General features: G+C 40.1%; 1 protein-coding gene across 2 annotated transcripts in view; it reads left to right on the top strand.

The window, feature by feature from the left end:
• Nucleotides 1-2,182: 2,182 nt before the first annotated feature.
• LOC139462201 (uncharacterized) overlaps nt 2,183-13,431 on the top strand; it is a 42,588-nt gene continuing 31,339 nt past the window's right edge. The window contains exons 1-6 of one of the 2 annotated variants that reach the window (XM_071243775.1): nt 2,183-2,324; nt 6,301-6,490; nt 9,476-9,529; nt 9,769-9,840; nt 11,341-11,409; nt 12,706-12,762. In XM_071243775.1, coding sequence (XP_071099876.1) covers nt 6,328-6,490; nt 9,476-9,529; nt 9,769-9,840; nt 11,341-11,409; nt 12,706-12,762 — 415 coding nt within the window. In that variant the 5' untranslated portion in view covers nt 2,183-2,324; nt 6,301-6,327. The remainder of the gene's footprint in view (nt 2,325-6,300; nt 6,491-9,475; nt 9,530-9,768; nt 9,841-11,340; nt 11,410-12,705; nt 12,763-13,431) is intronic. The other variant, XM_071243776.1, reaches the window with a different exon arrangement.

Here is a 13,431-nt window from a genome sequence, read left to right as displayed (position 1 = left end):
ATGCCGCAGTTTAACATGAATACACCACACAGACACAGTATACTGACCAGTCCTTGTTTGAGCCCCTTAATGCCGCTAGACAGGGTTACAACGAAAAGTAATACCACCTTCAAACGTCTTTTGGTATAACGCGGTCGGGGATCGAACCCCGAACCTTTTGCTCCCCGGGCGGGCGCGCTACCCCTAGACCACGGAGGCGATCAAGGCTGGTGGGACATAACACTCATTTTGAAAAAAATACAAAACAATATCGGTATTATAAAGTCATATCGTCTTCAGAAAAGTGCTAACTGTATCTCACCCAGTAGGTGTTGACATTAGTATCAGCGTCATTGAATAAATACCTTTGAAAATACTCGATTCTGATTGGTCAAACAGGTTTCAAATCACAATATTCCGATAAGTGCGTGAGTGAGTTGCCGCTTTGATCACAATTTCAGACGAAGTCATACATTCTTTCCCGCGTATTCTTATAAATCGTACGTCGATTATTTGCACCTTTGTTCCCAACACCGATTGTCATATCTCTCCCACCTTTGGATGCGATTGTTCGAATCTCCAGAAATGACGTCATGATAGAACAATGTCTTCTCGTTAGATAAACCTTCTCCATTGTTCTTTGTGATTTATCGCGTAGCAATCTTATAGTTGTAATTAGACTTGAGCCAAACATTTTGAACTCAATGTCACCAACCTTCATTATCATGGGTTAATCAAAGATATGAAGCAATACCGAGATAAGTTGAAAATAACTAAACACCCATCTTTTGCCCAATTTAATGATCTTCCTGTTGTGAGGAAATTGGTGTCTGTTATGAAAGGAGTTATTATTATTGTTATTTTTAATATTTTACCTTGAATGCATCTGATACTAACCTCAAATTTAACCATAAGTGGGATGAATGCGTTCTTGCTGAGATCGAATGGGAAGAAACTTTGAGACTTAAGACTATTTTAGATACCATATTGAGATGGTTTCAGTTCGGAATTATCCACAGGACTCTATCAAATATCTAAGATTATGGGATAGCACTTTATGCTGTTTTACTCACGTATTATGGGAGTGTAAACAAGTTCAATATTTTTAGCAATCTCTGCTAAGCTTACTTTATAAAAAGTTTCCACATAGCCACGTACAATATGAAATTTGACCTTCAGCTTATCCTGTTTTGTTTCAAGGAGAAAATATACTGGTGGTATAGAGGACCTATTGTTCAACAGTGTTTATTATAAGTTAAAGAATTGAAAAGTATGTTAAATTGTAGTCACATTAAACATTGGATCTGTCTGCTTCTGGAGTTCAGTGATCTAGATGTAGTGTACATTGTTTCTGTTTACTTAAATTTCTGTTTTGGTTTTTCACTTTATTTACCGTTTTTTGGCTTAGTGAGTGAGTGAGTGAGTGAGTGTGACCTCAGTTCACAGAATTCATACCTCTTATATCAATGTTACTAAATCAACAAAATTAATGCAGGTTCTGAAATTTATTTCAGATTTGATAATTTTTCTTGTGTTGTTTAACAGTGTCTTTACATCCCTTCTTACTTTAGCCGGGGCGGTCGGATAGCCTAGTGGTTAAAACGTTCGCTCGTCACGCCGAAGACCCGGGTTCGATTCCCGACATGGGTACAATGTGTGAAGCCTATTTCTGGTGCCCCCGCCGTGATATTGCTGGAATATTGCTAAACGCGGCGTAAAACCATACTCACTCACTCTTACTTAAGCCGGGCACTACCATCGGTGCCTGGTCTTATCTGTAACAGGGGCTCAGGAATATGGAATGAATATCAAACAAATAAAGTGGTTATTTCTGTATTTATTTGAAATATGAGTGAGTAAGTGGGGTTAAAAGGCACTTCAAACAGTATGACAATTATATCACGCGTCACGTTATAGGTGAGCCTGAAAACCACTTGGAGAAACGCACGAGCATAGCTATGGCGCAGAGAAACAGAAACATGAACAGAACGAACTGAGATTCGAACCCACGATGATAGGTTTATGGCACGACTAAGGGAAATGGACTTCGCAAAAATTGCCCCCACTTGGAGGAATTTAACCCCGGCCTTCTGCGTGATGAGCGATCGCTTTAACCTAACAACAACGGATAAGCAAGAATCTGCGTTCGGTTAAATATAAACGCGACTTTTAGTATATTTCGAGCGGTGATGAAACTTCCGGTTATGAAATTTCCGCTTTCAAAACGTCAAGGTATCAGCTGAGACTTGACTACAAACGTTTGATTGACAGTAGAAGAACGACTGATGTATTCCGAGACAAATTAATTTACATTGCAATAAAGCGACTTAAAGAAACGCTTTCAGGTGATTTGACATATCCACGAAGCTTGTTAGGCTAGCACCCTCCGTAGTTTCGATTTCATTCAAGTTCGGAGATTCATTTTCTTTAACTCTTTTCGCACTTTGAGGAGGCCCCGATTTCTATGTATTTCCCATGAAGAATTGCAACGTTATCCGTGAAACCAATGGCTGATTTGTTCAAGTACACAATGAGTAGTACCATCAGTGATACTGATCGAATTTAGGCCAAAAATTATACTCCGAACTAGTTTGCCGTTTCAGTTGTTTGTTGACATTAATGTATGGAACCAGAGACCATATAATCTATTATATGGTCTCTGATGGAACTAGAATATTTGTATGGTTCTCATATATCCATTTTTGTTGTGTTAGATAACGTTCATGGTCGTTTCTAACACTTCTCATCATCAATCGTGGTCCACTGACCCTGAAAAAGACATTTATGTAACTTGAAAGGACATGTCACTCCATTTGTGAGCAATATGGCACCACAAGCCTTGTTATTCTGAAACCATTCAAATATTTTTCACTGGTAATGACACTGAATATTGCAAAGAAAGATAACTGTAGTGTCTGCAGCAAATTGGTATTAAAAATGTCCCAAATTCATATTAATGTTACATAACTAATTCTATGGCTTTGTAGTAGAGGTAACCTGTATTTCCCTGATGACAGGAGGTTTTCCCTATCTAACCGCCATAGGCATTTAGTTTAGAATAGAATACACTGAACAGTTTAATAAATGAACTTTTACAGTCAGTTAATTCCTTTGCCTGGGAAGATGGGACTTCTGTTCACACAGTTCTCAATCTCAGATCTATATCACAGTTCATTGTACCTTTACTCCATTGTTTGAGGCACATATGTTCCACAACTCAGATGGTGTATTTAGTTGACACAGAGCTTTACCACTCACGAATGAAGTAATTTTGAATAAAAACAATGAAATTTCCAATTTCTATTGTCAGAGCGTTTTGGTTTAAAATAATAACGATACCAATCATTATGGGTTTGTGGTCGTTCTGATATAAGGCTGTTTTGACTATAACCCATTTAACCATAGGTTAGTCAGTGAGGAAGACAGTTCACATGCAATCCCTCCAATTTCCATCTATCATTTGTACATAGTATAATTTTTGTGTTATGGAAATACATTTCTGTTCAAAGTTTTCCTCATCCAATACACTTTGTCTAATACTTTTTTTCACCCAATGTGTCGTTTTTGTTATTTTATCAGAGACATTTTAATGTGCAACACAAGGGAAGGCACATGGAACATAGAAGCACAGATGACAATGTGAATTCAATATTGCAATGTTGATACCACCTTAAGTTAGACATCTAATGCATAGATAATGTTTCAAGTGCATGAGAATATTTTGATAGATCATCTGATATGTGTACATAATAGAATTGACCCGTGAAGATCCGGTGTAGAATAGGTCTTCAGCAACCCATGCTTGCCGTGAAAGGCGACTATGTTTGTCGTAAGGGCAACTAATGGGATCAGGTGGTCAGGCTTGCTGATGTGGTTGATGCATGTCATCGTATCCCAATTACGTAGATTGATGCTCTTGATGTCAATCACTGGATCGTCTGGTCCAGACTCGATTATTTACATACCGCAGTCATATAGCTGAAATATGGCTGAATGTGGCGTTAAACAAACAAACAAACAAACATAATATAACTATTTCCTTTTTGAGATTTATTGAGAATATATTGCAAATTTCGTTATGCATCACATAAGTTGAAAGTGCAGTATAAACATTTTGGGGCATGTTGATATTATAGTTGCATTGATATAAGAGGTATGAGTGTTATGAACTCACATCACGCTCACATCACACTCACATCACACTCACATCACGCTCACATCACACTCACATCACACTCACATCACACTCACATCACACTCACATCACGCTCACATCACGCTCACATCACACTCACATCACGCTCACATCACACTCACATCACACTCACATCACGCTCACATCACACTCACATCACGCTCACATCACGATTACATCACGCTCACATCACACTCACATCACACACATCACACTCACATCACACTCACATCACACTCACATCACACACATCACACTCACATCACCCTCACATCACGCTCACATCACACTCACATCACACTCACATCACACTCACATCACGCTCACATCACACTCACATCACACTCACTTTTTGTACTAAACCACAAAAAATGTTTTGTGTATAAACTGTTATACATGTTCAATTGATGATGAGTTTCATTTTCTCTTGGAATGTCCTTATTTTCAATCGAGTAGAGAAATGTTTTTGCTGCCCTATTATTATACTAATCCTTCCATTGATAAATTATCCCAGCTTCTCTTCAGCATCAGTAACCCTGCAGTTATTAAAACTGTATCTTTATGTCTAAAAAGAAACCTACCCAGATAAGCACCTTATCGATATATACTACTCAAAAGAAGTTAAGGATCACCCGATTCTTTCATAATGGTAAAGTTAATCTGTCATGACATGAGAGATTATCTATAGTAATATGAAAGAATCAGGTGATCCTTAACTTCTTTTGAGTAGTATATATGTTTCGAAATAGCGCACTTTATGCATTTTTGTATATGCAACACTATGTGGCCTCATGCGCAAATACACTTGTCACTTGTCACTAACACATGAACTGTTTTAATTATTATAATGAGAGTGATTATAATTGTTTGGTGGTTGTATTTATTGAGTAATTTTGAAAAATTAATCCTTGTGTATTATTCATTTCTAAAGTCAAATTTTGGAATGAAAATGAAAACAGATTGTGGAGGAAGTCTTTATAGGCATTTAGAAGTTGGATGACAAGGAGTATTCAGGATTTCACCTGTGAAGATCCGGGGTAGAATATGCTTGCTGTAAAAGGCGACTATGCTTGTCGTAAGAGGCGACTGACGGGATCGGGTGGTCAGACTCACTGACTTGGTTGATGCATGTCATCGTATCCCAATTGCATGGTTCGATGCTCATGATGTCAATCACTGGATTGCCTGGTCCAGACTCGTTTATTTATACACCGCCATCATATAGCTGGAATATTGCTGAATGCAGCGTTAAACAACAAACAGACAGACAAAAACAGGATTACAACGTCTTCATTACAACTTGTCAGGGCTGCTTCTTGGCCATCCATCATTCACCTGATGAAGGGGAAGAAGTTCCCCTGAAATGTTATGTATGTTTCATAAAGAAGTTGTAATCAATAATAATGCTCCTTGTCAAAATTTGTGGGTATCAATAATATTTTATTTCATTTGTCTTCAAAATAATGAAGTTGTTTTGGTCAGTGTTTGTTCCGTATTCACCGATTATTATTGTTTATCTGAACCATACTCATGTTTTTTGGTATCCGCCAAAGTTGTAAATGTCCAACATCACTTTGGGTTTTCCTCCCACATTAAACTGACATACAGTGATGTACTGAATGAAAAAAACTAGGGATCATGAAATTTTTGTATATATCGTACCATTTAAAGAAACTCAAAGAAACTGTTTTGTTGAAATATAGATCTTGATTATCGATCACATCATCTTGACTGGGCGCCGCCATTTTGTTTGAAGTGCAAGTGTAATGAGACTGAGAGGTGGAATCTGATTGGTCAATAGGAGCAACATGGAAGGGACATACTTCGTAATAGCCACTGGTGGCGCTAAATGTCCAGCATCACTTTGGGTTGTCCTCCCACGTTAAGCTGACATGCAGTGATATACTAACCCCAAAAAGCTTGACTATGAAAATATATCCCCCAAGATATTCATGCCTCTTAACTGCTTTTGTTCAGTTTATAACTGGAATAGTGTTCAAAGTAGTGTTCGAGTGAACCTCCTTTTAAATAAAACTGCCACCCTAAACATAAAACAGACAAGCAGCTCACTTTCTAAATGCAGAAACAGTTGTCTGTAGGTATGATTTTAAAAGCTTCTGTTCCAGATGGATGTTTGAGAACAGACTAGAGACATGACGGAGCTCAAGGAGAAAGCTCTGGATAGACTGAAAGCCATCTTTCCCAACCATTGTGAATACATTTTGTCGGACATCATCAACACACATGAGAGCCATGGTTTCTGTCTGACAGAAGACAAGCTGGTTGTCCGATGTGTCAACCAGATCCTAGAGGGAGGTTGGTGAACTTTGTGATGTTTGTTTACACCTTCAGTGTTGCACTGAAGCCATAGTTGACATGCCTTTATAGCTACAATTAGTCATTTTTTGGTTCCAGATCAGCTCCATACTTGCAACATAATAGCATGTCCCAATGAGTTGAGTTGTTCGATATAGCTTAAAAGGATAAATGAATTGGTTCTCAGGCAATGACTTGTTCAAATTAGTATCAATCTCATTAAAATCAGGTATTAGTTCTCGCTGCCGCTAAACAAAGATCTGAGGACATCCCATTACGGGTCACGTCAGACCAACCTTTCGCAAACTCTGACCGACCAATGGAATTGCTGACAAGATGTTGACATAAGCCAATCAGAAGGCAGCTTTCTTGTGCTTTACAGAACTAATTTAAAATTCAAATTTCGAAACATTTTGTCAATTTCTCGATATAAAATTTGAAACCTGAACAAAAGAACATTCTGGAATGGCTAACATATGGTCTAGATTGTATAGATACAGTCATTAAGCCCGTAACTATCCTTCGGAATATCCTGTTTTAAGGTTTTCGAGGCTGCATGATTAGAAATCACATTCCGACTGTCACTTTCATGATCTGGTAAGTGACGCACTGATTGGTCGGTTGAAAGGTCGTTCTGACGTGACCCCTAATGGGATGTCCTCAGATCTTTGTTCAGCGGTTGCGAGAACTAAGATCTGATTTTAATGAGATCGAACTAGTATGTAACCACATAAACACTTCTGCACCGTCAACCTTGGATTCCTACTCCTCTTGCCGCCATGACCATAACACAAGATGCGCAGTAAAGCAGTGCGCCTCTAAAGGGAAGTAACTGTGTGCTATATTGGATCACATTGTTTTTAAGTTTTAGGATTCTTTTATTTGTTTTAAAAGATGGAAATAAAAACGAAATGATGATGCGGCGATGCCTGAGAACCCAGACAATTATGTTTTTTAGCCTAAAGAAATTAAAAAAACTAAATTGGTTAACAACACTGTGCATGATAAATTGAAAGTAGTCTTCTCAATGTTGTGTTCCTGTGTGTCTTTTCTGGTTTGTATTTACTGATCAAATGTAGGCCTCAAGATACATGCACTCTACTGCCGTGAATTATGCATAAGAAAATACATCTTGCTTATTGTTAATTAGATATGTACATCACAGTTGTGAGATTACCGGTATGTGACATGTGACCCACTTGGCCGTGTTCCCGCTGGCTTTTGAAACTGGTGGACTGGCAACTGGCAAATTACCAGTCCCCCCAAGTTTTTGTATGTCCGAACTTTCAACATTTAAAAAATGTATGACAATTACCTGGTTTGAATTCTTTCAACATCATGTTTGATGCTGTGTACGTTCATAGCTGACAAATGCAATGATTTCATCTCTGAAGACATCTACACGTCATTCCTGCAAAGTTCAGTCTCAATTTTCCCTCTCTTTTTTTTGAATACTTCACTTTGGTTTGAGACTAAGTCGCCAGAAATATTTATATAACCTTGAAGGAAAGCGAAAATGTTATTTCCTTGCACTAAAATTAAACAAAGGGAAAGCTTGATGGTTAGGCAAGCTGACTTTGTTCGAAATATATACTTGTATGAATATCACCAATGTTTTGTTCAACAACAAAGATTTATAAGCTACTCTATTTGCTGGTCTACAGGGACTTGCAGTCACATGAATTACCAGTCCAAGCCTAATTTTACTGGTTAAAAACTGGTAATTACCGGTAAAAGGGAACATCGTTTTGGGCAGCCATGAACAGATGCAAATATGTGTGAGTGAGTGAGTCACCTGAACAGCATTTTGTATAGGGGGAGGTCGGGTAGCCTAGTGGTTAAAGCGTTCGCTCGTCACGCCGAAGACCTGGGTTCGATTCCCGACATGGGTACAATGTGTGAAGCCCATTCCTGGTGTCCCCAGCCGTGATATTGCTGGAATATTGTTAAAAGCGGTGTAAAATCAAACTCACTCACTCACTCATTTTATACAGAATTATTTTAAGAAAAGGTCTATTCATTTTTCAAGAATACCCAATAGACTGGATCAAGGACTTTACGTAAATTGAAGACCCGAAGAAAACATTCGATGCACAATGTGAATGATAACATGAGTAAATACTCCATGGCTCCAAAACTGATCTGGAGCCCTGACAAAATATGTTTGGTATGCAACCAAATGAACAAAATGACAAGACAAGATTTCGAACGATCTCATTAAAATCAGATCTTAGTTCTCGCTATCGCTAAACAAAGATCTGAGGACATCCCATTACGGTTCACGTCAAAACGACTTTTCATCCGACCAATCAACCAAATCATGAAAGTGACAATCGGAATGTGTTTTCTAATCATACAACCTCGAAACTGTTAACACAGTGTATTCCGAACGACTGTTATGACCCGTACAACTGATTTTGTCAAAATTATCGTCTATCTCTAGCATCCACTGGATAAACATTTAAACGAGGAGGCGTTGTAAAGTATGTGGGAAGCACTGCCATACAATCTCAACCATATATTAGACATCCTGGATTGTTCGTTTGTACAGTTTTCAAAATTTTAATCGATAACTGTGTCAACATATTTTTCAAGCATGGTGTGAAATGGAAGTCACCAGGTTGAAACGAGTGCCGTAAAGCTTGAGGAAGCTGCTTTCTAATTGGCTGATGTCGACTTCTTGTTAGTCATTTCACTGGTCAGTCAAAGTTCGCAAAAGGCCGTTCTGACGTGACCCGTAATGGGATGTCCTCAGATCTTTGTTTAGCGATAGCAAGAACTTAGATCTGATTTTAATGAGATTGGATTTCGAATGATCTGTCCCTTGGTATTTGTCTGTTATATCATGTCTGTCATTAGTTTTGGGGAATACTGTTAAAAGCGGCGTTAAACCCAGCTCACTCACTCACTCACTCACTCACTCACTCACTCACTCACTCACTCTTTAGTTTGTGTTCGATGATGATGATATGTATCTATTTTCAGAACAAGCTGCAGAAAAGAGGCTAAAAGCTTCCAAGCAGGAAACCACTATAGCAGGTAACCATGGTATTTATCTACCGATTGTATTATCTTTTCATGTCAATAATATGTAACCATGGCAACCATGTCCATATTATGTTAGGATGTTTTCATGTAACCATGTTCTTGTTTCATTCACATTATATGTAATGTGTCATGTTTATGAAACGTGTAACCATGGCAACTGTTTACTCATTTGCTTATGATATGTGATGCATGGCTGGAGATCTAGACACGGTAAAACTGTTTGTTGGCAGAGGCTAAGAAACAAGAAGAACATGAACAGGTTGCAGACAAAAGAATAATAAATGCCAAGAAAAGAAAATCAGGTAACCATGGTGACAGTCAACCCTAAAGTTACAACTAAAATCAGGTAACCATGGTGACAGTCAACCCTAAAGTTACAACTAAAATCAGGTAACCATGGTGACAGTCAACCCTAAAGTTACAACTAAAATCTGGTAACCATGGTGACAGTCAACCCTAAAGTTACAACTAAAATCAGGTAACCATGGTGACAGTCAACCCTAAAGTTACAACTAAAATCAGGTAACCATAGTAACGGTGAATCATGAATACCCATGTAAAATAAAATCTTTTGTCCTTTTTAGGTCTGGGACGGGTAACTGGGGCACTCGGGTCAGGGGGGTACTGTGTAGGACCCGTGTACCCACAGAACTCCGAGGACCCGTGTTTGGTCACATGAAATATTTTTGAACGAGACAAATTATCTACAACTCCATTCTTACATGACAAGTGACTAATGTTCGCATTTGTTTCTGACTATTCATGCATTCCTTCTAACTTTTATATTTTTGAATAAAGATAAAGCTTCAGTCAACTTCAGTGTATGCATGACCAGATTGTTTTTATTCGTGTATCTAAATACATTTTGCCAGGGTCGTGTAATGGGGGTTTGGATACCCAGGTAGGGTTGTGTAATGGGGGGTTGGTCACCTGGGTCGGGTCGTGTAATGGTGGGTTGGATGCCCAGGTAGGGTCGTGTAATAGGGGTGTAACGGGGGGTTTGGTACCCGCGTAGGGTCGTGTAATGTGGGGAGGTTGTGTGCATCGGGGAGGGTCGTGTAATGGTGGGTAGGGTGCCAGGGTAGGGTCGTGTAATGGGGGGTTGGGTACCCGAGTAGGGTCGTATAATGGGGGGTTGCGTACCTGGGTAGGGTTGTGTAATGGGGTGGGTTGGGTACCTGGGTAGGGTTGTGTAATGGGGGGGTTGGGTACCTGGGTAGGGTTGTGTAATGGGGGGGTTGGGTACCTGGGTAGGGTTGTGTAATGGAGGGGTTGGGTACCTGGGTAGGGTTGTGTAATGGGGGGTTGGGTACCTGGGTAGGGTTGTGTAATGGGGGGGTTGGGTACCCGGGTAGGGTTGTGTATTGGGGGGATTGGGTACCTGGGTAGGGTTGTGTAATGGGGGGGTTGGGTACCTGGGTAGGGTTGTGTAATGGGGGGGTTGGGTACCTGGGTAGGGTTGTGTAATGGTGGGGTTGGGTACCTGGGTAGGGTTGTGTAATGGGGGGGGTTGGGTATCTGGGTAGGGTTGTGTAATGGTGGGGTTGGGTACCTGGGTAGGGTTGTGTAATGGGGGAGTTGGGTATCTGGGTAGGGTCGTGTAATGGGGGGTTGGGTGCCCGGGAAGTAAATTTGGACTTGTTGCAGCCCTAGTCATTTTGTATCATTGTTATGATCTGTAACCATGGTTTCAAAAGAAAGTTAAGATCATTGCAGCTACTTCATCTCTCTTGTGCATGACCTTTGTGAAGATGTGTCCTATGAAGTAATAATATTGAAAGACATTGATGGGTAATTTTCAGGAAAGCGTAAGATATGTGAGAGAAGAATTACGCGATCTGTGACGAGAAAAGAGAACAGCAGGAAAGCAGGTTTGCTGTGGAATAATATTGTACTGAAACCAGTGTTGAAAACAACCCAGGGGTTCCCGTGTGTGAATGGTCGCTAGCAACTTTTGCTCGTCGTAAGAGACGAACAAATGGATCGAGTGGTCCGACTCGGTGACTTGTTGATCGCTTCTCCTCGTACTCCTGTGGCGTGGACAATTGTAATCAACAATGATAGTTTCAGTCTCTGGATTGTCTGGTTCAGACTCAAATATTTCACAGGCCTCCGTCCTATACCTGGAATATGAACCCTGTGAACTTTCCATAATTTAATTTGCACCAGTTTTGCAGATAATGATCTTAAAATATATCTTTGAAGCCAGCCATTGTGTAAAACTTATGGATGGTAAAAAAAATATGATATATGATATGATATACGGGTAGCCTAGTGGTTAAAGCGTTTGCTCGTTACGCCGAAGACCCAGGTTAGATTCCCGACATGGGTACAATGTGTGAAGCCCATTTCTGGTGTCCCCCGCCGTGATATTGCTGGAATATTGCTAAATGCGGCGTAAAACCATACTCACTCACTCACTCTATTGGTGTAAAAACATGTGAATGATAACAGGCTGTTCAACCTCCAGCCTATGCAGATTGTCTAGCATTTCCCGGTTGACTACAAATAGCATGACATTAACAGTGCCCTCTAGCCTATATGTTTCCGCCCTCCAACATCCCATCTCCGAACTCTGAAATTTGAAAACAAATGATTCAGGGTTGTGTTTGTCCTGCGAAAAGGAAGAAAATCAACTTCTGAGATAAAAGTGATGTGTTGTAATACGAATTGTATCGCACCAATAGTATAGGGATATGTATCGTATCGTGACCCCACTGTATCATTACACCTCTACTGTTCATATCTGACTTCTGTGTAAATGGACCGACCCGTGAAGATCCGGGTTAGAATAGATCTTCAGCAACCCATACTTGCTTTAAAAGGCAACTACACTTGTCGTAAGAGGCGACTGTCGGGATAGGGTGGTCAGGCACGCTGACTTGGTTGATGAATGTCCTGGTATCCCAATTGCGTGGATCGATGCTCCATGATGTCAATCACTGGATTGTCTGGTCCAGACTGGATTATTAACAGACCACCTCCATATAGCTGGAATATTGTTGAATGCAGCGTTAAACAACAAACAAACAAACAAACATTATAAAAGGACCAGAATCATTCAGTATTTGCTGATCACTCACTTTTAAACATAAATAAGGTTCCTTTCTGCCTCTACCACAAGTTTGTAATATTGAATTCTGAAATGTATATTCCTTATGACACAGGTACTAAAGGACTGAAAAAGGGTCGGTCCAAAAAGACCACGCCTCCTGCCAGGAAAGGTTTGTCCTGCTGAAAGACCTGTTTGCATGGCGTTCACTTGTTCCACTGTTCCTGTTTATTGTGATTTGTTTCACCTGTGTTCATCATGGTCGCGGGCATTTGGGTAGCCTAGTGGTTTAAGCGTTCGCTTGTCATGCCGAAGACCAGGGTTCGACTCCCAACATGGGTACAATGTGTGAAGCCCATTTCTGGTGTTCCCCGCCGTGATATTGCTGAAATATTGCTACTCACTCACTCATCATGGTCGCCCAGACCGCCTCTGTGGTCCAGTGGTAGAGTGGAAGGTTCCTGGGTTTAAACCCCAGCGGTGTCATTCCAAAAGATGTTGAAAGACTCTACTTGTTGTTAACCTGCCTTGTACTTTGCATTAAGGGTTAAAACAAGGACTGGTCGGCTCGGAGTCAGTATACTGTGTCTGAGTGGGGGTATTCATGTTAAACTGCAACATGGTATCTCAGTGAGCTAGCACTGTACAATTGGCATTAGTCCGGACTAGTATAAGCAGCCACACACACATGTGCTGGCACATCCCTATGTATGTGCAATAATCTAGGACGTGACGTTAAACCCCATTTCACCTCACCATGAAACGGGAAATGAATTTGTTAGTAGGAATGTTATTGTGGTGGTATGAATATGGATGAAGGACCTTGTTTCTGTTTTTACTG

The sequence above is a fragment of the Haliotis cracherodii genome, unplaced genomic scaffold (genome assembly GCF_022045235.1).
Source record: "Haliotis cracherodii isolate W230 unplaced genomic scaffold, xgHalCrac1.p SCAF_15, whole genome shotgun sequence".
In the NCBI taxonomy this organism is placed as follows: domain Eukaryota; kingdom Metazoa; phylum Mollusca; class Gastropoda; order Lepetellida; family Haliotidae; genus Haliotis; species Haliotis cracherodii.
This window is presented reverse-complemented; position numbering and strand designations above follow the sequence as displayed.